This window comes from Cydia fagiglandana, chromosome 1, assembly GCF_963556715.1.
Source record: "Cydia fagiglandana chromosome 1, ilCydFagi1.1, whole genome shotgun sequence".
NCBI lineage: Eukaryota > Metazoa > Arthropoda > Insecta > Lepidoptera > Tortricidae > Cydia > Cydia fagiglandana.
The window spans coordinates 29,594,574-29,620,780 of record NC_085932.1 but is presented as its reverse complement, the minus strand read 5'-3'; the positions used below and the strand labels follow the sequence as shown (position 1 = coordinate 29,620,780).

General features: G+C 36.7%; 1 protein-coding gene across 1 annotated transcript in view; it reads left to right on the top strand.

Moving 5' to 3' along the window:
* The first annotated feature begins 16,188 nt into the window (after positions 1 to 16,188).
* Positions 16,189 to 26,207, top strand: part of LOC134669525 (hemicentin-2-like) — a 142,569-nt gene continuing 132,550 nt past the window's right edge. Inside the window, exon 1 of the mRNA XM_063527125.1 lies at positions 16,189 to 16,341. Coding sequence (XP_063383195.1) covers positions 16,227 to 16,341 — 115 coding nt within the window. The 5' untranslated portion in view covers positions 16,189 to 16,226. The remainder of the gene's footprint in view (positions 16,342 to 26,207) is intronic.

Sequence of the window (26,207 nt, the reverse complement as noted above, 5' to 3'; positions counted from 1 at the left end):
GTTCGTCTTCGGGTGCAAATTTTATTTTAATTAGGAACTTGAAACTTTGTAAAAAAGTATCAAATTCAAAGACAAGAAAACTAATTTCAGCGTTTTAGAAAATTCATCCCCCAAGGTGGTGAAAAAGGGGTTGAAAGTTTGTATGGATATCAAAAAATTTTTCGAGCGTGGGACTTGAATCTTTGTATTTTGGGATATTATTAGAAGACAATAAAAGTAATTTCAACGTTTTGTAAAATTCATCCCTTAACAGGGTTAAAAAGGGGATGAAAGTTTGTATGGGGTTAAAGTTTTCTTTTGAGCTACGAATTTGAAACTTCGTTAAAAGATATATTATTAAAATACAAGAAAACTAATTTCAGCGTTTTTGAAAATTCAATCCCTAAGGTGGTGAAAAAGGGGTTGAAAGTTTGTATGGATATCAAACATTTTTTCGAGTGTGGGACTTGAATCTTTGTATTTAGGGATATTATTAGAAGACAGGAAAAGTAATTTCAGCGTTTTGTAAAATTCATCCCCTAATAGGGTTAAAAAGGGGTGGAAAGTTTGAATCCATTACAAATGGTTTTGAAACTTCTTAGAAAGGCATAATAGCCGATTACAAAAAAAAGTTATTGCAACGTTTTTGGAATTTCAACCCCTGAGGGGGTTAAAAAGGGGATGGAATTTCGTCTGCGGGTGCAAATTTTATTTTAAGCAAGGAACTTGAAACCTTGTAAAAACGTTTTAAATTAAAATACAAGAAAACTCATTTCAGCGTTTTTGAAAATTCATCCTCTATGGTGGTGAAAACGGGGTTGAATGTTTGTATGGATATCATGCATTTTTTCGAGCGCGGGATTTGAATCTTTGTATTTAGGTTATTTGGGTATATTATTAGAAGACAATAAAAGTGATTTCAGCGATTTGTAAAATTCATCCCCTAACAGGGTTAAAATGGGGTTCAAAGTTTGGATCCATTACAAATGCTTTGAAACTTCTTAGAAAGACATAATAGCCGATTACAAAAAAAAGTAATTGCAACGTTTTTGGAAATTCAACCCCTTCATTCCCAAAAATGGGATGAAAATTCGTCTTGGGGTGTATATTTAATTTTAAGCTAGGAACTTTAACTTTTTGGAAAAAAGGTAATAAATTAAAAAACATGAAAACTAATTCAAGCATTTTTGAAAATCATCCCCCCAAGGTGGTGAGAAAGGGGTTGAAAGTTCGTATGGAGATCAGATATTTTGTGAGTGCGGAATGCGGAACTTGAATCTTTGTATAAGGGCATAGGTTACCTACCTATTATGAGAATACAAGAAAAGTAATTTCAGCAACCAACATCAAAATCCACTTGACTTAAAACTTCATACAACTTGCTAAAAAAGAAAAGTACTTAATTTCAACATTTCTTGGATATGAAAATTATAGGTACTAAAGATGTAAAATGTTGAAGATAAGATTCCACGCGGACGAAGTCGCGGGCAACAGCTAGTATAAAATAAAACCCTGTAATATTGGGCCAGCGATATGCTAATTTCAAGCGATTTGTAAATGTAATACAGGATATATGCCAAAGTAGCTTCTTTGCAATAAAACTAAAGCAAATGACCTGGGTATGTATATTCCCGTCGCTAACGAGCCAGCAAAATAGGTGAATGTGTGTTTTCCGGCGCGATAACACGCCGGCAAGGATTCCGCGGCACATGTTATATCACACTCAAATTACATAGTATACTTTTTAACTAAAGCGGTAGATAAGAACTAAAGAAGTTATTTTGTTTAGATATGAACTAGATAATTTAAAGGAGAGAAAAATGTACAGTTCGCGCGAACCCGCTAGTTTTCTCTCAATGTGGGCAATAGTTAACAGCTTGTGGGCATGTAAGTAATGATTTTATCATAGTTCTGTAAATAAAAGGAGGACCTTTTTACGTGGGTAAGGGTTAAATAAGAAAATTAAGTTTTATAGCCCGTAACTCTTGTGTATGTCTACAGGAAAGAACGTAACTCAGTGATCTGTTTGACCCCATGAGAAACATTTCTTACGCTAAACTACTTAGAAACCGCTATGGCAACAGAATTACATACATCATCTGCGAAAATTTCAACTGCCTAACTAGAGTCTGGCTAGCCAAAAATTGTTGACAGATATTTCGTTGTTGTATCACCAATTGTCTATGATTTGAAAAAAAGCTAAAAGTCAGTTGTCGATTTATGTCATTCATTCAAATTGTTTGCGGTTTTTATGGGGTTTATTTTAAATAATATTAATAATTTCTATGCTGAGTGAGGTTCACAAACTATTATTTAAGCTCGTAAATAATTACGACAATGTGCGAAGTCGACGTGTAGCGTTGTATAATGAAAAAGTGCAATGTTTACAACTTCTAACCAAATGTAAACAAAATACGAGGTTGGTGCTCTATAAATATTTTGATACTTTAAGTACTAGTTCTAACATTTGCCGATTACTTTGATTAAGTACGTGAATTTATTAATGCCTGAATCTCATAAATAGGACAAGTGTATAAAGAAACGGATAAATTAAAAGTTCTGAAAAATATCTATAAAATCTAAATATTGGAACGTAAACATGTGTGTTTGTCGTTGACTGTACTTTAAATAGTGGTAGAAATTATGTGAGCTGACTTTGAGTGCACTTAAACGTTTATTTTCTTAGGTACCTTATTTGTGCACAGAATATCAAAGATATTGTCTAGTATCAAAACTATAATTCCTACTACACAAAGTGTGACCAGCCCAAGATTTTTTGAATTTCCCGCCAATAATTTAGGTAAAATTTCAGTAGCCAGACTCTATCACGTTTCATGAAATGCAGCCTGGTGATAGATAGACAAACAGACAGACAGACGGACAAACGGGCTGACGGACAGAAGGACAGCGGAGTCTTAGTAATAGGGTCCAGTTTTACCCTTTGGGTACAGAACCCTAAATACAAAACAAATTATGACTGCGATGCAACTCTGCATTATTTGTGATTGATTTGTGACGTTTCTTGAAACAAAAACACACATCTAATCCATATCGTATCTATACGATATGGATTAGATGTGCCAATGTCAAAAGAGACTAGATCTAGTCGTAATATTTGACATATACTATAGTCCGAATCGGGCAGTCCTTTTTGATGATGGCCGCTAGACGTTCAGTCAGAAAGCTCATCACAAAAAAAATATTTTAGTCACTATAGTTCGTTTTTTTTAGCATTAGAAAGAACTTGCAAGAAGGTAAGCGATCTTGACATGTCTTTTTATTGAAAAAAAGCTTTATAAAAATCAGTAACTATTACTTTTGAAAGCAGAAGAATATAAATTATCGTATTACATTCATAATTGTTACATATTTGCCGAAACTTATTTTTAAAATGTGTTATTCAAATAAAAGACACATCAAGATTGTTTACCTTATTTCTAATGCTAAAAAAACGAACTATAGTTTCCCAAGCGCTTAAAAGTTATAAATAAATTAAGTATGTAGTTATTTCTCCTTGTACATAAAATTACTACTTAATTTAAAACGTAATAGACTTAAAAAGTAAATATCGGCTTGGTTTGGAAAATGAATTAGATATCTAGTAGATATCAAGAAGTTACGATATGGATAATTTAAAGATATTTGTAAGGTAGCTATGTCAAATTTGACGTTCCGCGATTCTGGACGTCCTCTTGAACGATTTCCACAAGTTATGACATAGATATCCAAGTCACATCTAGTCGATATCTAATGTAGATCTCAAAAATCTCTAGTTCGTCTCTAATCTTGCAATTATCTCGTTTCCCGAATACGTCTGTTAATCTTGATGTTGTGCTTATAACGATAGTAAATCATCATTTATCATTTATTCTAATCAAATTTTAATTTAAATGCGGCGTGAAGTGTGAAAGCCTCGTAGCACGGCTACGGATCCGTAAACGCACGGAAACGGAAACCTTTCGCGCTACCCGTAGCAGTTAAACATTCGTAGCATGCTACGAAAATATCACACATAACGGACCAAAAGGTAGTAAGTCACTGGAATATCACTTTAATTTTAAAATGTAAGCGGTGATATTAAGATTGTATTTACAATGTTTTCGATTTTAAGTTTGCTTCCTTGATAGTTTAAAATAATTATAAAAAGTATTTCGGGTTACGTATCGTTGTTTAGCTGTGACGGAATGTGAATGTTATTATGGCTTCTCGTAAGAAGTTTATTCGCCTCTGAGTTTCACCTGAAGAAATCGTAAAAATAAGCAACAATGCCAGCTTAATGTGTATTGCGTATTTAATATATCGAGAAGGGATGCGTATCGATGGCTATAAACATTTTTATTATAATATCAGTTACAATAACGCTTATTTAGTATAATTATTAAATTATATAACAACACTTAATATATTTTCATATGACATAAATTATCATTTTATATAAAGATTAATTGATCTAATCACATTTAGCATAACATTCTTCAAGTATAATGCATATTTTCTATACTGAATTTATGATATAAAGTTATTTAATCTAAAGTAGAATTGTTGATATAATGTATTAGATATATAATTCCACATTTACTATACACTACAAAAAACGACTATTTTTACATATAACGAACTGCTATTTATAACTAGGTAGGTAAGGTTAAGAACTGCGACCCTTACACAAAACCAACCGCTACCAGAATTCTAGGTTAGGTTAGGTAAAGAACTGCGACCCCTACACAAAACCAACCGCTACCAGAATACTAGGTTAGGTTAAGAACTGCGACCCCTACACAAAACCAACCGCTACCAGAATACTAGGTTAGGTTAGGTTAAGAACTGCGACCCCTACATAAAACCAACCGCTACCAGAAAAGTAGGTTAGGTTAGGTTAGAATTGCGTCCATTACACAAAACAAACCACTACCTAATCTGCGTTAAACATTTACATATGTCGTCATAAAAATACCTTTACTATAATATTATACCGAATAATGCTTATATAATAATACTTGTATAATAAATGAGCATTATATCACATGATCGTTATAATAAATGAGAGTTATATCAAAAGATAATTATACAAAATGGTATGAAAGATTTTAATAATATACCAAATGTATATTATACAAAATGAGTTATTATATTTTCTGAAATTATATTAAATGTTGTTATATCTACAGAAAATATATTAATTATTTTTATATCGATCATTACACACCCATCGAGAAGAAGGTTTTAATGTTTCCCTTTTCTAGTGTTTGAATCTTAGAGCATTTAATAACTGGAGTCGCCTTTAAGATCTTACCCCTCTGCCGAAAAACTAGCACAATTGTGCAAACTTTTGTATGGACTGACATGGCTATTTGTACGTTACGTTCAAATCATGTAGAAATAGCAATACATTTGCCGTCCCCTCCCCCGCAAAAATCAGTAGACTGTTTCGTAAAGAAAATGACATCGATGACATCTCCAGGTTTGAATAGATTACGAATATAAGTTTGAAATAAAGTTAAGGTTCCGGTTGTTCTTTATCCACCAAAACTGTGTCACCGAGCTAAAAACTAGCCGTTTTCAATCAGCCAAATTGTAAAAATAGAATTTCAAACGATTCCTAAAAAACACAGGAAAGTTGTTTCAGCTCAAAAAGCAAGCTTTGTTGGCCATTAAAAGCGGATCGGGAGCGGAGCTGGCAATAAATATAAGCTCGCGTTTACATACGAAAATAAAAGGTGTATCGAGTGAGGGATAGATATGGGGAGGGGTGGCGCCAGTGTTAGCGTGAATATGTTCTTAATTTCTCTACTAGTTTTGTTAGAAGGAACGCGCGAAGATGAGACCGGAGTGGCGTCGTAACCTGCGGAAAGGCATGGCAATGCATGACGAGCTCTCAGCCAACTTAAGCAGAAACGAAATCACAGAGCTGCTGGTTCACCCCAGGAGTCAAGACACGTCTGTGATCGGTGCGGCAAGAAGTGCCGATCGGCCATTGGTCTATACAGTCATCGCAGTCGATGTAGGCTGTAGATTACCTCCTCAAAATACCTTCTTTAGTCGCTGCAACTATCATCTGCAAAGATGCTGTGGCCAATGATGATGATGATGATTAGTTTTGATGAGAACTTGAGTAAATTTGACGAGTTCGACTTGTTTTACGAGATTCAGTGCTTAAAAAATTCCAAGTAAAATTTCCTTTATAATTTTAACTTAAAACTAAACACTATTTTGGCGACAGTATGGCGTGACTCCGTTGAATCGTCTGCTCTTGTCCGATTTGACACTTTGCCCCGGAACCTCCGGAACACGACACCCTTCGGTCAGAAGTCGGCGAACTCGATGGTCACCTGCAGCGGTCGCGGCACGCGCAATACAAGGTAGTTGAAGTGACGTAGTAGCACGATGGAAGCTGGAACACCTATCTGGTCTTCTGTTGTTTCAAGACCACTGCAGCAGCCTTGACAGAGTTTTACAGGTGCGACACATACAGCGCCTTACTAATAATATCGCTTCACTCTGTTAAAGTACTTGTACGTTTTCAAAACCCGCTAGCAGTGGCGCCACACACAGCGATTACGATACAATGCAAATACACCCCTCGCCGGACGAGATAGCCGCATTAACATACGATCGCCCGTCCGCTAATCCAATTCATACTGGCATACAAAGTTTATAATAGTTAAAGTAAATATACGGAGCGCGCATGAACTGTAGGAGGCAGCGTATATGAGCCGTCAGGTTTTTGGCGCGAGGCGTGAATAGTCCGGGAGCCGGCTGCATGAAACAAACCTCATCAAAAAATAGAATATACCTACCCTGGAGAGGTACCTGACATTTAGTAGATTCCAACGCACTTGGTCGGCCTAGGCTTAACCTGGCAGATTTTGTACAAATGGCAAAAACGTTGGACAAAAATTCATCAAAAAAAACCTCATCGAAAAATAGAATGAAACTTGTATGGTAGGATACCTGACCTTGAGGACAGTAAAAAAAAAGTGGTCGGCCTCACCTTAGCCTGGCAGTTTTTGCAGTCCGACCAGATTTATTGGGTCACGTGAGAGCTACAATTTACCTCATCGAAAAATAGAATGAAACAAACGGATTATAATAGCTAAAATAAGCCTGTTGACGTATGTCTTGGTCGGCCTCACCTTAACCTGGCAGTTTTTGCAGTCCGACCAGATTTATAAAAAAATCATCAAAAAATTTTTATCGATAAATCGTATGAAACTTGTATGGTACGATAGCTGCCTTTGAGGACAGTAAAAAAAAAATGGTCGGCCAAATCCTGTGTTTGCAGGTTCCTGTGTCCGACCAATTTTGTGGTACCACGTGAGAGCTACAATTTACCTCATCGAAAAATAGAATGAAACAAACGGATTATAATAGCTTAAACAAGCCTGTTGACGTATGTCTTGGTCGGCCTCACCTTAACCTGGCAGATTTTGCAGTCCGGCCAAATTTATAAAAAAATCATCAAAAAATTTTTATCGAATAATCGTGTGAAACTTATATGGTACGATAGCTGCCTTTGAGGACAGTAATAAAAAAATGGTCGGCCAAATCCTGTGTTTGCAGGTTCCTGTGTCCGACCAATTTTGTGGTACCACGTGAGAGCTACAATTTACCTCATCGAAAAATAGAATGAAACAAACGGATTATAATAGCTTAAATAAGCCTGTTGACGTATGTCTTGGTCGGCCTCACCTTAACCTGGCAGTTTTTGCAGTGCGACCAGATTTATAAAAAAATCATAAAATTTTTTTTATCGATAAATCGAATGAAACTTGTATGGTACGATAGCTGCCTTTGAGGACAGTAAAAATAAAATGGTCGGCCAAATCCTGTGTTTGCAGGTTCCTGTGTCCGACCAATTTTGTGGTACCACGTGAGAGCTACAATTTACCTCATCGAAAAATAGAATGAAACAAACGGATTATAATAGCTAAAATAAGCCTGTTGACGTATGTCTTGGTCGGCCTCACCTTAACCTGGCAGTTTTTGCAGTCCGACCAAATTTATGAAAAAATCATCAAAATTTTTTTATCGAAAAATCGTATGAAACTTGTATGGTACGATAGCTGCCTTTGAGGACAGTAATAAAAAAATGGTCGGCCAAATCCTGTGTTTGCAGGTTCCTGTGTCCGACCAATTTTGTGGTACCACGTGAGAGCTACAATTTACCTCATCGAAAAATAGAATGAAACAAACGGATTATAATAGCTAAAATAAGCCTGTTGACGTATGTCTTGGTCGGCCTCACCTTAACCTGGCAGTTTTTGCAGTCCGACCAGATTTATAAAAAAATCATCAAAAAATTTTTATCGATAAATCGTATGAAACTTGTATGGTACGATAGCTGCCTTTGAGGACAGTAAAAAAAAAATGGTCGGCCAAATCCTGTGTTTGCAGGTTCCTGTGTCCGACCAATTTTGTGGTACCACGTGAGAGCTACAATTTACCTCATCGAAAAATAGAATGAAACAAACGGATTATAATAGCTTAAACAAGCCTGTTGACGTATGTCTTGGTCGGCCTCACCTTAACCTGGCAGATTTTGCAGTCCGGCCAAATTTATAAAAAAATCATCAAAAAAAATTTATCGAATAATCGTGTGAAACTTGTATGGTACGATAGCTGCCTTTGAGGACAGTAATAAAAAAATGGTCGGCCAAATCCTGTGTTTGCAGGTTCCTGTGTCCGACCAATTTTGTGGTACCACGTGAGAGCTACAATTTACCTCATCGAAAAATAGAATGAAACAAACGGATTATAATAGCTTAAATAAGCCTGTTGACGTATGTCTTGGTCGGCCTCACCTTAACCTGGCAGTTTTTGCAGTCCGACCAGATTTATAAAAAAATCATAAAAAATTTTTTATCGATAAATCGAATTAAACTTGTATGATACGATAGCTGCCTTTCAGGACAGTAAAAATAAAATGGTTGGCCAAATCCTGTGTTTGCAGGTTCCTGTGTCCGACCAATTTTGTGGTACCACGTGAGAGCTACAATTTACCTCATCGAAAAATAGAATGAAACAAACGGATTATAATAGCTAAAATAAGCCTGTTGACGTATGTCTTGGTCGGCCTCACCTTAACCTGGCAGTTTTTGCAGTCCGACCAAATTTATGAAAAAATCATCAAAATTTTTTTATCGAAAAATCGTATGAAACTTGTATGGTACGATAGCTGCCTTTGAGGACAGTAATAAAAAAATGGTCGGCCAAATCCTGTTTGCAGGTTCCTGTGTCCGACCAATTTTGTGGTACCACGTGAGAGCTACAATTTACCTCATCGAAAAATAGAATGAAACAAACGGATTATAATAGCTTAAATAAGCCTGTTGACGTATGTCTTGGTCGGCCTCACCTTAACCTGGCAGTTTTTGCAGTCCGACCAGATTTATAAAAAAATCATAAAAATTTTTTTATCGATAAATCGAATGAAACTTGTATGGTACGATAGCTGCCTTTCAGGACAGTAAAAATAAAATGGTCGGCCAAATCCTGTGTTTGCAGGTTCCTGTGTCCGACCAATTTTGTGGTACCACGTGAGAGCTACAATTTACCTCATCGAAAAATAGAATGAAACAAACGGATTATAATAGCTAAAATAAGCCTGTTGACGTATGTCTTGGTCGGCCTCACCTTAACCTGGCAGTTTTTGCAGTCCGACCAAATTTATGAAAAAATCATCAAAATTTTTTTATCGAAAAATCGTATGAAACTTGTATGGTACGATAGCTGCCTTTGAGGACAGTAATAAAAAAATGGTCGGCCAAATCCTGTGTTTGCAGGTTCCTGTGTCCGACCAATTTTGTGGTACCACGTGAGAGCTACAATTTACCTCATCGAAAAATAGAATGAAACAAACGGATTATAATAGCTTAAATAAGCCTGTTGACGTATGTCTTGGTCGGCCTCACCTTAACCTGGCAGTTTTTGCAGTCCGACCAGATTTATAAAAAAATCATCAAAAATTTTTTATCGAAAAATCGTATGAAACTTGTATGGTACGATAGCTGCCTTTGAGGACAGTAGAAAAAAAGTGGTCGGCCAAATCCTGTGTTGGCAGGTTCCTGTGTCCGACCAATTTTGTGGTACCACGTAAGAGCTACAATTTACCTCATCGAAAAATAGAATGAAACAAACGGATTATAATAGCTAAAATAAGCCTGTTGACGTAGGTCTTGGTCGGCCTCACCTTAACCTGGCAGTTTTTGCAGTCCGACCAAATTTATAAAAAAATCATCAAATTTTTTTTATCGAAAAATCGTATGAAACTTGTATGGTACGATAGCTGCCTTTGAGGACAGTAAAAAAAAAGTGGTCGGCCAAATCCTGTGTTGGCAGGTTCCTCTTTCCGACCAATTTTGTGGTACCACGTGAGAGCTACAATTTACCTCATCGAAAAATAGAATGAAACAAACGGATTATAATAGCTAAAATAAGCCTGTTGACGTATGTCTTGGTCGGCCTTACCTTAACCTGGCAGTTTTTGCAGTCCGACCAAATTTATGAAAAAATCATCAAAAAATTTATATCGAAAAATCGTATGAAACTTGTATGGTACGATAGCTGCCTTTGAGGACAGTAAAAAAAAAAATGGTCGGCCAAATCCTGTGTTGGCAGGTTCCTGTCTCCGACCAATTTTGTGGTACCACGTGAGAGTTACAATTTACCACATCGAAAAATAGAATGAAACAAACGGATTATAATAGCTAAAATAACCCTGTTGACGTATGGCTTGTTACGGGCGGCTTTCATAAATTCAATGTGGCAGTGTGGGCTGGACATTGATTGGAATTTATGTGTTCGTGTGTGTGTGTGTGTGTGTGTGTGCGTGTGTGTGTGTGTGTGTGTGTGTGTGTGTGTGTGTGTGTGTGTGTGTGTGTGTGTGTGTGTGTGTGTGTTTGTGTGTGTGGGTGGGTGGGTGTATGTGTGTAAGTGGGTGTGATAGTGCGTGACTACCAGGAAAGTTGCTTTGCAATTTGTGATTTGAAAACACGTCTGGAGGAGAAGAAAGGGTCAATGTTTTGGAACGATTTATTATAGGTACGTGCGATTCTACTCAGAATTTAATAGAATAGAATTTTGGCCATAATTGGTACGATGACAGGGAATATGGAATAGTGTGGTGTGACGAGTTCGGCGCGTGGGAGCGCGGAGCCCTAACTGTGACAGCAATACAACGCAGTCTAGATGCCCGTTGAGAACATCGTGGAGGAACATTTTACCATTTATTTAAATTTTGGAAGGATCACGTGCAGTTTTTCCTCTTATATTACAAGTGTTCGATTGAAAACTAAGCTTTGGCGTATACCTGGATCACCTGCACGTACAAGAAGGCGTTTCATATACGCCCGCCCATCAGATAGGTACACAAAGTCATGATGCGTATGGAATACAGCATGTGTGGTCCTATTCTAGCTGTCACGTGGTATCACAAATTTGGTCGAACTGCAAAAACTGCCAGGCTACGGTGAGGCCGACCAAGCCATACGTCAACAGGTTTATTTTAGGTATTATAATCCGTTTGTTTCATTCTATTTTTCGATGAGGTAAATTGTAGCTCTCACGTGGTACCACAAAATTGGTCGGACACAGGAACCTGCAAACACAGGATTTGGCCGACCATTTTTTTATTACTGTCCTCAAAGGCAGCTATCGTACCATACAAGTTTCATACGATTTTTCGATAAAAAAATTTTGATGATTTTTTCATAAATTTGGTCGGACTGCAAAAACTGCCAGGTTAAGGTGAGGCCGACCAAGACATACGTCAACAGGCTTATTTTAGCTATTATAATCCGTTTGTTTCATTCTATTTTTCGATGAGGTAAATTGTAGCTCTCACGTGGTACCACAAAATTGGTCGGACAGAGGAACCTGCCAACACAGGATTTGGCCGACCACTTTTTTTTTACTGTCCTCAAAGGCAGCTATCGTAACATACAAGTTTCATACGATTTTTCGATAAAAAATTTTGATGATTTTTTTATAAATTTGGTCGGACTGCAAAAACTGCCAGGTTAAGGTGAGGCCGACCAAGACCTACGTCAACAGGCTTATTTTAGCTATTATTATCCGTTTGTTTCATTCTATTTTTCGTTGAGGTAAATTGTAGCTCTCACGTGGTACCACAAAATTGGTCGGACACAGGAACCTGCCAACAAAGGATTTGGCCGACCACTTTTTTTTACTGTCCTCAAAGGCAGCTATCTTACCATACAAGTTTCATACGATTTTTCGATAAAAATTTTTGATGTTTTTTTTATAAATTTGGTCGGACTGCAAAAACTGCCAGGTTAAGGTGAGGCCGACCAAGACATACGTCAACAGGCTTATTTTAGCTATTATAATCCGTTTGTTTCATTCTATTTTTCGATGAGGTAAATTGTAGCTCTTACGTGGTACCACAAAATTGGTCGGACACAGGAACCTGCCAACACAGGATTTGGCCGACCACTTTTTTTTTTACTGTTCTCTAAGGCAGCTATCGTACCATACAAGTTTCATACGATTTTTCGATAAAAAAATTTTGATGATTTTTTTATAAATCTGGTCGGACTGCAAAAACTGCCAGGTTAAGGTGAGGCCGACCAAGACATACGTCGACAGGCTTATTTTAGCTATTATAATCCGTTTGTTTCATTCTATTTTTCGATGAGGTAAATTGTAGCTCTCACGTGACCCAATAAATCTGGTCGGACTGCAAAAACTGCCAGGCTAAGGTGAGGCCGACCACTTTTTTTTTACTGTCCTCAAGGTCAGGTATCCTACCATACAAGTTTCATTCTATTTTTCGATGAGGTTTTTTTTGATGAATTTTTGTCCAACGTTTTTGCCATTTGTACAAAATCTGCCAGGTTAAGCCTAGGCCGACCAAGTGCGTTGGAATCTACTAAATGTCAGGTACCTCTACAGGGTAGGTATATTCTATTTTTTGATGAGGTTTGTTTCATGCAGCCGGCTCCCGGACTAGAAGTGGATGGTTCCGATGTAGCCCACAAGATGGTAGCACCTACTATGCACAAGAAAAAGTACGAAAACGGTAGATAATAGCCTTGCTTTGACTATATGTGTATGTTTCCGATTCAGACCACAAGGTGGCAGACCGGTACATATAAGAAGGATAGTTCGGTCATTTCCCCCCACCCTTCATGCCTGATCCAGTTATATACTAGATTCATGGTCACATGAAACTAGTTGCCGCCAAACAATGAGCTTCTTTAATTTTTAATAAGCATAAACGTTTGCGAACGGTGGTATTAAGCTTAAAATAAATTTGAAGTGGAAAGATTACTGCCTTGGGTGAGACTTCCAGAGGCAGTGAGTTCGAGTCTCACCTAATCAAAGGCAGTATTTTTTCCACTTTTAAAAATAGAGCTTCTTATTTTAAAATGAATTTCTGAAGTGACATTAATTTGGACATATAGGTATATCTATATTTGGGAAGATCAGGTGGTGCAAGGGAATCATACTTAATTTTTCTCGGGGTAAAAGAAACCTTACAAGCCATAGAAAGCGCATCGTCTCCGCTGGCTTGGACATCTCGAAAGGATGGGTGAAGATCGGCCAGCCAAAAGGGCCTACTTGGGTCAACCAACTGGGCACCGTCCTGTTGGTCGTCCTAAATACCGTTGGGCAGATAGAGTGGAGGCAGATATCCGTGAGCTCGGCGTCGGCGAAAGCTAGCGGGAGACTGCTCTGGACCGATCAAAGTGGCGTGCTCTTGTGTTGGAGGCCAAGACTCATTTTGGGTCACCGCGCCAACCAAGTAAGTAAGTAAGTAAGAGAAACCGTATGAGAAAAGTCCTACGTAAATATTTTTAAGTTACCTATAGTTTTATTTATGAATTACCATTATTTGTAGTTTTATCATTTAATGTCGTTTTTAATATCTTTCTTCTTCTTCTTCTTCTTCTTTACGTGCCATATCCTCTACGGATGTCGGCTACCACAGTCCGGAACTCTTCTCTATTTGCAGCTTTTCTGCCTAGCTAACTTTTTGTTTTTAATATCTTTAAGTATCTCTGTTTATTTTACCTACAGGCCACATGTGTCCCTAGTTCCTCTTACCCCACTTGACCTAACTGGTTTTAATTTCAAAGAAATAAGGTCCGGTTTTTCCTGTGAGGGTATAGTGGACATAACAAGTTTTGGCAGTTTTTGGGTGAACCACGGAATTATTAAGTAAAGAGGAAAGGGCACAGATACACGACACTCCGGGGGATCGCATTTCGTTATAATTAGGGTGACAATTACATGTACGGGCACAAGAGATATCTCACGGCTTTATACGGTATGATAAAACCACTTTAAATGTTGAAGATAGGGAAAGTGATATCATAAAGGAAATTTATGGTGTTTTACTCAAATTTTGAATGGAAATGACGTAGCATTTTAAAGGAATAAGTACATTACATATACCGGGTGTGGCCTGTAACACGAGCAAATAATTAAAACATAGATTGTACTCCTCAAACGGTGACACTTTTGTTCAACAACTTTTAAAAATTATGAAGTATTTAGGCTCCCTATTTTTCGTACAAAATAAATATTATCTTCAATGGACGCCATCGCCACGCCATATCATTGTGATTGACGTTGCTTGTCACGCCTTAATCATAACAAAATTCGCAATAAAATTTCAAGTGTATTAAAAATCAAACCACAAGTTATTTTTAAAAGTCGCTGAACAAATGTTGGCCATTATGAGGAGTACAGCCTACAGTTAAATTTTTTGCTCATATTACAGGCCACACCCGGTGTAGACGTAGATAAAGTTCCGATAATTATGATTGTTAGATAATCCTTGGAGATAAATAGCTTTCTTTTAAACTATAAATATTTATAGATACGTAAATAAATATATAAAACTCCACTGTCTGTTATCAGGCCGGTCGTTTATCATGAATCGTGATAGCTAGACAGTTGAAATTTACACAGATGATGTATTTCTGTTGCCGCTATAACAACAAATACTAAAAACAATAAAAAAATATTTAAGTGGGGGTCTCATACAACAAACGTGATTGTTTTGCCGTTTTTTGTGTAATGGTACGGAACCCTTCGTGCGCGAGTACGACTCGCACTTGGCCGGTTTTTTTTGTGGTTGTATCCAACAGCCGATATGGGATCGGACAATGTGAAATCGCCCTGAGGGTCACCAGCAAACCATTGTATCCCGTTATTATGAGCTCATTAAAAGCGTTTTTGCTTTCGCTGCGGTAATTACAGGCGGGAATTAACCGGCAATTAAAGGGTTAACGGCCGACTGGATTAAGAGTCAATTTGCGGTAAAGGGTTAAAAATAAAAGCCAACTGTATTGTGTTTAAAAAAACACATTACTTGGATTTACGGGCTGAACGCTATATCGGCCTATTCGAACTTTAAGATACGTAAAAAAAAACGTCACTTTTGACACTGACATATCCGATCCATAATATCGTATCTTTAGCAAAATTTTGATGTATCTTAAAGTTCGAATCAGGCCGTATGTTACTAACTTAATTATATTTCAATCTTTGAGTTTACTGAGAGTAGGGTACTCTGTTGTTAACCAAAGTTAAAATTTGGCACGCGCCAGTAACTTCAATGAGTTACACGTGTTACTACTAAATATAACCTTTTGTAATATGTAATTAATTACGTTCTTATATACATTCTATGTGACAAACTTCAATCAAAGGATGGCTTGAAACGAAAGTTTGAATTAAATGCTGCTTTCTTATCATATTACGTACCTACGCGTTTTCCATTATAAGCACGATAGGTGTCGTATAGGCTCAATCAGCTACTATTTAGGTATAAATCGCCATTGGGACTAGGTATTTCTTACTATGATTTTAGTAAGAGGACGCATTCTGTCAAGTATTCATTAATTCGTTTTTTTTGTATTAAATATAAAACTAATACCTAATATATACTTGGTCAAGTAAATCTTGTCAGTACAAAAAGGCGCCAAATTTGAAATTCGAGCCTTTTTCTACTGACAATATTTGCTTGACCAAGTATAAAACTGAGAGCTAATACTTTTGACTAGGTGACAAAACACTGCCTGTCTATCTAGAAAAAGGCAAATTAATAAATGTAGGCGCGAAGGGGCGATCTTATATTAGATTTTTACACAAATTGGTTTGCCATACTATATTAACTCTGTGTTTATCAGAAAAGTTTAAACGCTAATTTCTTTTCCCAGATTTACCAGTCTCATACGCGCGCGCGATGCCGTAACCAAGATGGCCGACTAGACAAAATGGCGGACGTTTTCGGCAAGATGGCGTGGGGTGTGCTGCTGTTCGCGGTGATCCTGGAGACTGCTATCGGGCAGTCTGGACGGTTCTCCGATCCGAAACTTGAGGAAGATTTGGGTAAGTGTTTCATTTTAATGACAATAAAGTGATTTAATATAGGTACCGTGATTATACCGGTAGTGTGTAGTGTATACAAGATATAGTCAGTAAAACTCCAACAAATGCAGCACAAACTTATACCTATTTATTATCAGTTACAAATATTAAACATTTAAATCAAAGAATTAAATGATCGCTCTCAACAATCTCCCACTCATCTTTCTTTGTTTTTTTATTATTCCTCATCTATTTTTAATGTTCAAGTTTTCCGCCAATGGGCAACGACCCGCCAATTTTGGAACCTATACAGCCAACGCTGATATTACCTAAATGTGTTCTCAATTGTCAAGTCGTTTAGTCAATAATTAATAAATAAGTGTTTTATATTTTAAATAACTTGCATACAAACGTGATAACAAGTTTGGAACCTTACATAGTTTGCAAACATATTTCTATGACACGCGTTTACAGCAGAAATAAAATAAAACTCGTTTTAGCGAGCTAATGCGTACATTATTCAGAAGCCAGGATTATCCTCGGGCAAAGCAGACGTAAATAAAATAATATAATGTACGTTATAAAAGCTGGGTGAACTTTCTACCTGGATGTGTTTTCAAGTAGGTATGTAGTGTTTTCGCGAGAAATTACTGGGTTTCGCAAGTCTTGAAGAAGGAAATGAAATAGGAAAAAATAAAAGTTATTTAGGTTGGTTATCGAACTGTATAAATATGTATGTTGTTCAATAATATTAAACATAAGTTCATTTTTAACACACAGTTTGTATAGAAAAGTAGGTCTCAAACTGGCCACATTATTCATTTAATTTGAATGTGACAACACTTGGAAACGTCTGTCATCCCATAGCAATTTGACCATCATGTAATTTTAATTTTAGTTGAAACGAACAATATAAGTTTCTTATCTTTTAAAAGCTGTTTTATTATACATACAGCTTTTGTGGTCCTTCGTGATTAAAATGTGAAGAAATCTGGAGTGCGGCCGGTCTGGAGACCGTACAAATGCAAGATGCAATTTGCCCTATAGTGCAGATTGGCATTTGTTTATATGGCGGCCGGTGTAATCCAAATTCTATTAAAAGCTTTTGTGGTTTAAAAGTGTATCTAAAAGTGCCATATGTGTATCCAATAGTGAAAAGTGAATCTATTTGTGCATCCGTTCGCTTTGTTTGATTACGGTTCGTTGTGGTGAGCTGCGTTTCGCCATCATGCCACCTGAGGATGAGTTAAAAAGGTTGCGGCTTGCCCGCGGCCTACTAAAAGGTACTGTGACGAGAATGGAGTTATTTACTAATGATAGTGAAAGGTTAACATCCGCGTCTTGGGAAATGCTAGAGACTCGGAAAGAAAAGTTGATAAATACGTTTAGAGAGTATGAAACACTTCAAGTGGATATTTTAGCGATTGACGAGAATGACAATGAAAACGTTGAAGTTGTAGAGTCTCGCTACTATTCGGTATTGTCAAAGTTAACGGCTCAAATCAATAGCTTAAAACCATCTGAGGGTCAGGCTTCAAGCAGCAACGGTGTTTCAAGCACTAACGGTCCTAAAAATAATTCAAAGTTGCCGTGTATTGACATTCCAATTTTCAATGGCAAAGACTTCACAAAATATACTCCATTTATGGATTTGTTCAAAGCCGTTGTTGACAAGAATGCCTCACTCTCAGATGTTCAGAAATTGTTTTATTTAAGAAAATTTTTAGCAGATGAAGCATTGTCAGTTATTGTTAATCTGCCTCTGGTCAATGACTCATACAAAGAGGCACTTGATTTGTTACAAAAACGTTTTGATAACAAGGCTAGGCTAATATCAAGCCATATAAATGTAGTACTAGATATGCCCGCTATGCAAAAGGGCACATCAGCCTCTATAAGGACATTCATATCAGGTGTGCAACAGCAATTGTATGCCTTAAAGAATTTACAGCAACCAGTTGATCAATGGGATATGCTCTTGTTATCTATATTAACCAAAAAATTAGATGCATATACCAATAGAGCCTATATGCTCGATAGGAATTCAGATGCCTTGCCAACTGTTGCTGAATTAATTGAATTTCTTGAAAAGCGTGCAATTGCATTGGAAGACAGTAGCACTGGCAATGCCCCTGAATTTAAAGAATATAAAAAGTTTACATCAAACTCACCAAAGGTGACCAATGTTGCCACAATCACAACCAATAGTTGTTTATACTGTGATCAATCAAGTCATGCTATATATGCTTGCCCTAAATTTAAGATGGCTCCTATAGAAGACCGTCTCAGCTTTGTAAGCAGCAAAAAACTATGCACCAATTGTTTGAGAAAGCATGAAGGTAAGTGCAAGTTTAACTTTTCATGCCTGACATGTAAGCAGAAGCACAATACTTTGTTACACAAAGATGCAAAGTGATGTTGTAGTTAACAATCATCTGCAAACATCCTCTGATGATGTTTTGCTCCCCACTGTAAAGGTTAAACTATATGATAAAAGGGGCCAAGAAATAGTTATCAGAGCGCTACTGGATTGTGGGGCAATGGGCTCCCTCATATCTACATCTCTGGCAGAAAGGTTAAATTTGAAACCAATATCTGAAGATTCAAACTTGATAGGAGTTTGTAAAAATAACAAAAAGTTGAATAAATATGTCAATGTTAGCGTATACTCTCTAGTGAACAATGTTGAAGTGCAAGTCAAATGCCATGTGGTCAATACTGTCACACCTGATTTACCTCTTGAACCGATTGATTTAACAAAAATGAAAATACCGGACAATATTGTTTTGGCTGATGATGAGTTCCATATCCCAGGTGAAATATTATTGCTTTTGGGATCTGAGGTTTTATTCAAAACCATATTAGATGGCAAAATTAAAATTCCATGTGGGCCAGTATTGATAAATACATTATTTGGATATATTGTAGGTGGTGGTATGACCGATCAATGTAGTCAAGGAAATCAAGGTCAGCGCTTAATCAATAATTTTGCTATATGTAGTGACCATAAATTAGAGGATGTAATGCAACAATTCTGGCTTTCAGAAAGTATTCCTGAGCAAAAACACAATTTAAGCAATGAGTCTCAAAAGGCTGAAAAATATTTTCAAGAGACAACCACTTTGGTTGATAGTCAGTTTCAAGTGAACTTGCCCATTGCTGAGGACTTGGATAAGTTACAAATCGGGGATTCTTTCTCAGTGGCTTTGCAAAGATTTCTAACACTAGAGAGAAAATTTAAAAGGTGTCCAGCCTATTATGATAAATATAAAGAATTTATAGAAGAGTATCTTTCTCTGGGGCATGCCAAAATTGTCGATATTGGTGAATATGATATTCAAAATGGCCCTGTGTACTTTTTAAGTCACCATGCCGTTATAAATTTGGAAAGTTTGACAACTAAGCTCCGGGTTGTATTTAATGGAAGTATGAAATCTAAGTCTGGAGTGTCTTTAAATGATGTCCTTTTAAATGGACCTATGGTCCAGAGTGAACTATTTGACATTCTCCTTCTATGGAGAACCTATATATACACACTTAGCTGCGACGTTACAAAAATGTTTAGGGCCATTCGTATGAATCCTGAGCAAGCTTCTCTTCAAAACATACTGTGGCGTGATACTCCTCGCGAACCCATTAAATGTTTGCAGCTTCAGACAGTTACCTATGGTTTGAAGCCCTCAAATTATTTAGCGACTAGGTGCCTTATTGAGTTAGGTCAAAGGTATAAGGAAAAATATCCATTGGCTGCTGGGGCAATGTTCAAAAGCACCTATGTTGATGATGTTATTACAGGTTCTGATGAACAAAGTCAATTGATTGAGCTGAAGGATCAGCTTATAGATATGTTAAAAAAAGGGGGATTTATACTCCACAAATGGTGTTCTAACCTCCCACAAGTTCTTGATGGAATTCCCAGTGAGCATAAATGTTTAGAAAAGCTAGACATAAATCAAAATAATATTGTCAAAACCTTAGGTTTGAAATGCGACGTTCTTAATGATGAGCTTACATTTAAATGTCCTGCATCGGATGAGACTGAGATTAACACTAAAAGAAAGGTGTTGAGTTATATTGGCCAGATGTTTGACCCTTTGGGTTTGATAGGTCCCATAATAGTAGTTGCTAAATTATTGATGCAAAGACTATGGTCAATTAAAAATTTAAATTGGGACACTATATTACCCCAAGAAGAGCTTAGAAAGTGGAATGCCTTTATAGACAATCTGAAGGGCATGGGAACTCTTGCTATACCTAGATGTGTAAACACTTCCAATAAACTTTATGCCCAATTAATTGGATATGCAGATGCATCTATAAAGGCATTTGGCTGCTGTATATATTTAAGAATTATAAATTCAGATGAAACAGTAGACACAAATCTACTCTGTTCGAAATCAAAAATATCACCGTTAAATAAAAATATTACTATACCTAAACTAGAAATAAATAGCGCGCTGTTGCTAGCAAAACTAGCACATAGGGTATATGACATCTTAAAATCTAGATTTGACTTGAAAGTATTATTGCACAGTGACTCCCAGATAACCTTAGCATGGATCAAGGGTAGTAGTGGCCCTGCCAAATCAAATACATATGTTGCAAATAGAATTTCACAAATTCAAGCCCTAACCAAGGACTTTCAGTGGCTCTATGTCACCACATCTAACAACCCTGCAGACCTTCTTTCTAGGGGGTGTGATCCACAAAAGCTTATGGTCAACAAGCTTTGGTGGCATGGACCTAGTGATTTGTCCAGGGCTGATTATGAGCATGTGCCTTCAGAAATTAAACTTCCTATTTCTAACATACACAGTGGTGATGTAAGTGTGAACATAATTATCACTCAACCTGCTGATGACCCTCATAACAGCATATTAGATGTTATAAATAAGTACTCTGACCTTAATAAACTCCAAAGAGTTGTTGCATATATTTTGAGATTCTGCCATAACTGCAGAATACAGAATAATAATGAAAAAATATTAAGCTCTATTATGCCCAAAGAGCTCAATGATGCTCTAACGGCCATCATATCATGCATTCAAAATAAGTATTTTGCTTCAGAGGTCAATGCACTCAAAAATGGTCTACCCATAAAATCTGGCATAGCCGGTTTGCATCCCTTTCTAGATAAAAATGATGTTATGAGAGTGAGAGGCAGGTTACAAAATGCAGAGGACATTCCATATAGTCAAATTCATCCTGCTATATTACCCAAACACTGTCACTTGACCACTATAATCATCCAAAATGAGCATTTGCGACTTAAGCATGCAGGGGCAAGGGCAGTGCTAGGCTCACTTTCAGAGAGGTTCTGGATAATTAGTGGCATATGTCAAGTTAAAAATATTGTGACCAAATGCATTACTTGTGCTAAAAAAGAAATTCAAGGCTGCTCAACAATTGATGGGTTCGTTGCCAAAGGAGAGGTTAGATGCAGTTAGGCCTTTTCATATAGTTGGCGTAGACTTCTGTGGCCCATTTAATGTTAAAGTAGCACGGATTAGGAACCCAATAATTACCAAAGGATACATTGCTGTCTTTGTTTGTTTTGCGACCAAGGCCCTACATTTGGAGTTGGTCAGCGACCTCACTACAGAGGCATTTTTGGCATGCCTCAAAAGATTCATTTCCAGGCGGGGTATGCCTACTAAGATTTTTTGTGACAATGCGAAGACCTTTAAAGGTGCTTCCAACGAATTAAAAAGGCTTCATGAACTATTCACATCCCAGTCTCACATAGATGCTGTGGAGAACTATTGCCTACCAAACTACATTCAATTTAAGTTTATTCCAAGTTATGCTCCAGAGTTTGGTGGTTTATGGGAGGCTGGAGTGAAGAGCTTTAAACACCATTTTAAACGAATTGTAGGTAATATTGCTTTGACATTTGAAGGCTTGTATACAGTGATGACTGAAATTGAGGCGATTTTAAATTCTAGGCCATTATTGCCTTTGAATTCTGACATTTCAAGTTATGAATATTTGTCGCCTGGACACTTTCTTATAGGTAAATCTATGACAAGCTACCCTGAAATAGATTTGTCGAATAAATGTATTGATCGATTAAGGTTTTGGAATATGTTAACAAAAATAAAACAAGATTTCTGGCGGATCTGGTCAAGGGACTACCTTACACAGCTTCAAAATCGCCCTAAATGGCAGCATGCTCAGCCCAATTTAAAAGTAGGTGACCTTGTAATTGTTAGAACAGACAATAATATCAAACCTTTAAACTGGCCTATGGCGAGAGTCATTAAGATAATCCCTGGACCTGATGGTAGGGTCAGAGTTGTAGAGGTGAAGATGAATAATAAAATATACACTAGATCACTTCAAAAAATCTGTCCATTGCCCATTTAAGCTTGTCTTGTATAAGCTGTTTTACTTATGTTTATGTGGCTTAATATCCGATCCCAAGACTCAGACTCTGTCGTAGGGCTAGACATAAGTAATTAATTATTTTAAGAGCTAAACGAGCAGTTAGCAATTAATGTTTTATTGTTATAATGTAAAAGAAGGTTTACATTTTTCTGTTATATTCTTATAGTTTAATGTATTTAATTTACGCTTCTACATGCTTGTGAGTATACTTTGCCCTGGCCAACTATGTTCAATAATATTAAACATAAGTTCATTTTTAACACACAGTTTGTATAGAAAAGTAGGTCTCAAACTGGCCACATTATTCATTTAATTTGAATGTGACAACACTTGGAAACGTCTGTCATCCCATAGCAATTTGACCATCATGTAATTTTAATTTTAGTTGAAACGAACAATATAAGTTTCTTATCTTTTAAAAGCTGTTTTATTATACATATGTATATGCAAAAGTTACTTAGCAAAAGGTTATTGTTTGTGAATATTTGTACGAAACTCCTTTGCGAATTCATTGTATGAATGTTATGATTTCGGTAAAAAATAGACATAAATAATGAGTAAGGTATTAAACTATATTTTCATCAAATATAAGTCATCTTAAGTAATGCTGGTATAGTCTAAATCCGAACTTTTTTTATAGCTTCGTCTAGAGGGATTTTATCTAAAAGGTATAAAATATAGGGGTTACTTCTTAATTGGGTATATTTTTTTTGCGTTGTCTTGTTTTTTGTCCCCGTGAAATGTGACGGAGTGGAGCTTTTAATTTTTATTTTTCTCAAGAGTATTATTATCTACAGCTAAAAAGACGTGCACTCAACTATTTTTATTTATTTGATAAAAATCAAAAATAGAAGCGTGAGATGAGAGAGTGGTCAGACCCAAGACAACGAAAATAATTTTGACCCAATTAAGTACTCGTCCGTCTATTTTAAGCGAGATATTTTAAATGAGAATGTAAGCAAAATGTGCACATTTTTAATTATTTCTAAATGAACGAACTGAGACTTTTTTAAAGCTTTTAAAAGCTTGGTGAAATTAAATCATTCGTAAAATATTTTCGCTTTACTGAACCGCGTAGATAAACAAATTATTTTAAAATAAAATCACTTGATAACTACTCAAAGATAACTAGTAAACCAAATGAGTAATTTAAAAATATAAGGTTTTTATTTACCTACTTCGTTTTTACTTACCTGCGCCGGAAGACGCTGGATGCGGGTGGCTTCCAACCGGTACGAATGGAGGTCCAAGGGGGAGGCCTATGTTCAGCAGTGGACGTCTTATGGCTGAGATGATGATGATGATGATTTACCTACTCGTACTTACATTATACGGCACGATTTCTTCTAGTTGGGTTAGCACCTCGTTAAAAACTTATTACCAACTCAGAATCGTATAATTATGTTACATAATTGACATTTAATAACAACGGCAGGCATCGTTATGAAATGTATAAATTATTTTATTACGCTCCTGAGTAATTCTCATGCGAAAATAAGCACCATTATAATACATATTCAATATATGTAAGTATTATGACATCTACATACAGTTTGTAGTTTCAATACCTAAAGTGGCACAAAACGAAAAGGCGACACGTGAACAGTCGAATTCATTACAGTACATTAAAGCGTTTCGTAATAAATAAGTCATTATAGTTTATTTACTTATAGATTAGTCGGGAGCCATTAGAAAAAGTATGCGATTTCAGGTTGGTACCTATACGAAGATTTAATTCAACCATTGAAGTCGACGAGTAGAAATAAAAACATAATTTAGTTTTTAACCGAATAGCCAAATATTTGCATCCCTAAAGGTGGCCACTGACGAGCCTTCCAACAGTCCAAATACCGTGGCTGCAATCCAAAATCGGTCCGTCAAAAACGTACAATGTTTAATATTAGGATGCCGTCCATTTGGATGAATCCATTGTAACGGCATCCACTTGGAAGGCTCGTCAGTGGCCTGCTTAACAAGCAGTATCTATCCCTAATGTAAATGTCATTCGATAGCGTGACATCACGTAGGTACGCGTTGGCGTTAAGTGTCATTTTGCATGTGATTTTGAGTTTCCTAACGTCCCGCTTGGTGTGCTGTTAGAAATCCCATACAAAAATAGACATAACGCAAAGGCGAACGCTCGTCACGCTATCGAATGAAATGAATTTACACTACGGTTTCAGAGCTTTTTGTGAATAAACTGAGCAAACTACACGCGTTTAATTATGTACGCTCTGCAACCGCGTTAAACGATTACCGCGCCTTTATGGACGTGTTTAATAGATAATTTAATTACTATGCGAGTTTGGCTGTTTAAATATTATCAGATTGGGTATTAACGGCGCTATGTTTTGTGGTAATACCACAGAATAAGTAATAGTATTATCATACAGAACGGACACGCACCGCCCCGCCCCGACTCGGATTACCTCGCCCCGCGACTGAGTTCTGACGGACTCCTGACATACTCTCAGTTCGGCTAGCAACGCCGCGGCGCGATGACGCAACGTTCAAAATGCCGATGTATTTTGCGATGTATGGTTGTTTTTAAAATTCACGAAATAAAGAACATTTATTTTTATTATACATATATTAAAAAGTAGCGTTTTGTAATTATTTATATTTAGTCCACGCTAATTGTGTATCGACAATTCGACATGACATTTTTGGTAATTTATTGCCGCACCATACTTTACGTAATATTTTACGGCCTTTACTTAATATATACGTTCAAATAAGCTGTGACCTGTGAATAGAACAGTTTATTATAGCAAGGATCTAGGAGAAAATACCATCTTGTAAATTATGTTTGTTTCTTTAATTTTAGGAATAAAAATGTTTGATATTTACGTTACGAGTACAACGATAACGCTCCGTGAACTCAAAAACATGTAAATAGTAGCCCTAAGCGACTTACTCACACAATGACGCGTGTACAGACGTGCCGTTCACACATATACACGCAAACGAGTTTTGATGTATGGCGTGTCCGCCCTGTGGTAATACCTAGTGTTGGTAATTATTAAGACCTGACGCCAATTTGCAGTTTTAACCATGGGCAAATGTAATGAAATTGTACTTTAATTTTTAGTTATCACATTTTATCAGTCGATGTGCTCGTTTGTCTCCTCTGATTTTTTTAGGTATTTTATGAATGCCTAAAAAAATCTTTTTTGAAGTGAAAACTTCTTTAGCGGCGCTGAGCACTTTTTGAGGTGGGGAAAAATGATAAACTCGATTCAGCGTAACACGTAACGTAACGCTGACGTCATGTGTCACGGACAATGTTATTCACCAAAGAACTTTAGTCATAACGTATTATAATCAGGTCAATTATTTAAAACTGGACTTCTATGTTAAGCTATAAAGCTCAATGTTCTAATCTTGTACGGGCTGAAATACGAGGATCTCACAGTTACATTCTAACTTTATATCACTGAAATATAATTCAGTAAAGCTACATCTTGATGAAATCGCTAATAAAAGTGAACTCTAGTACT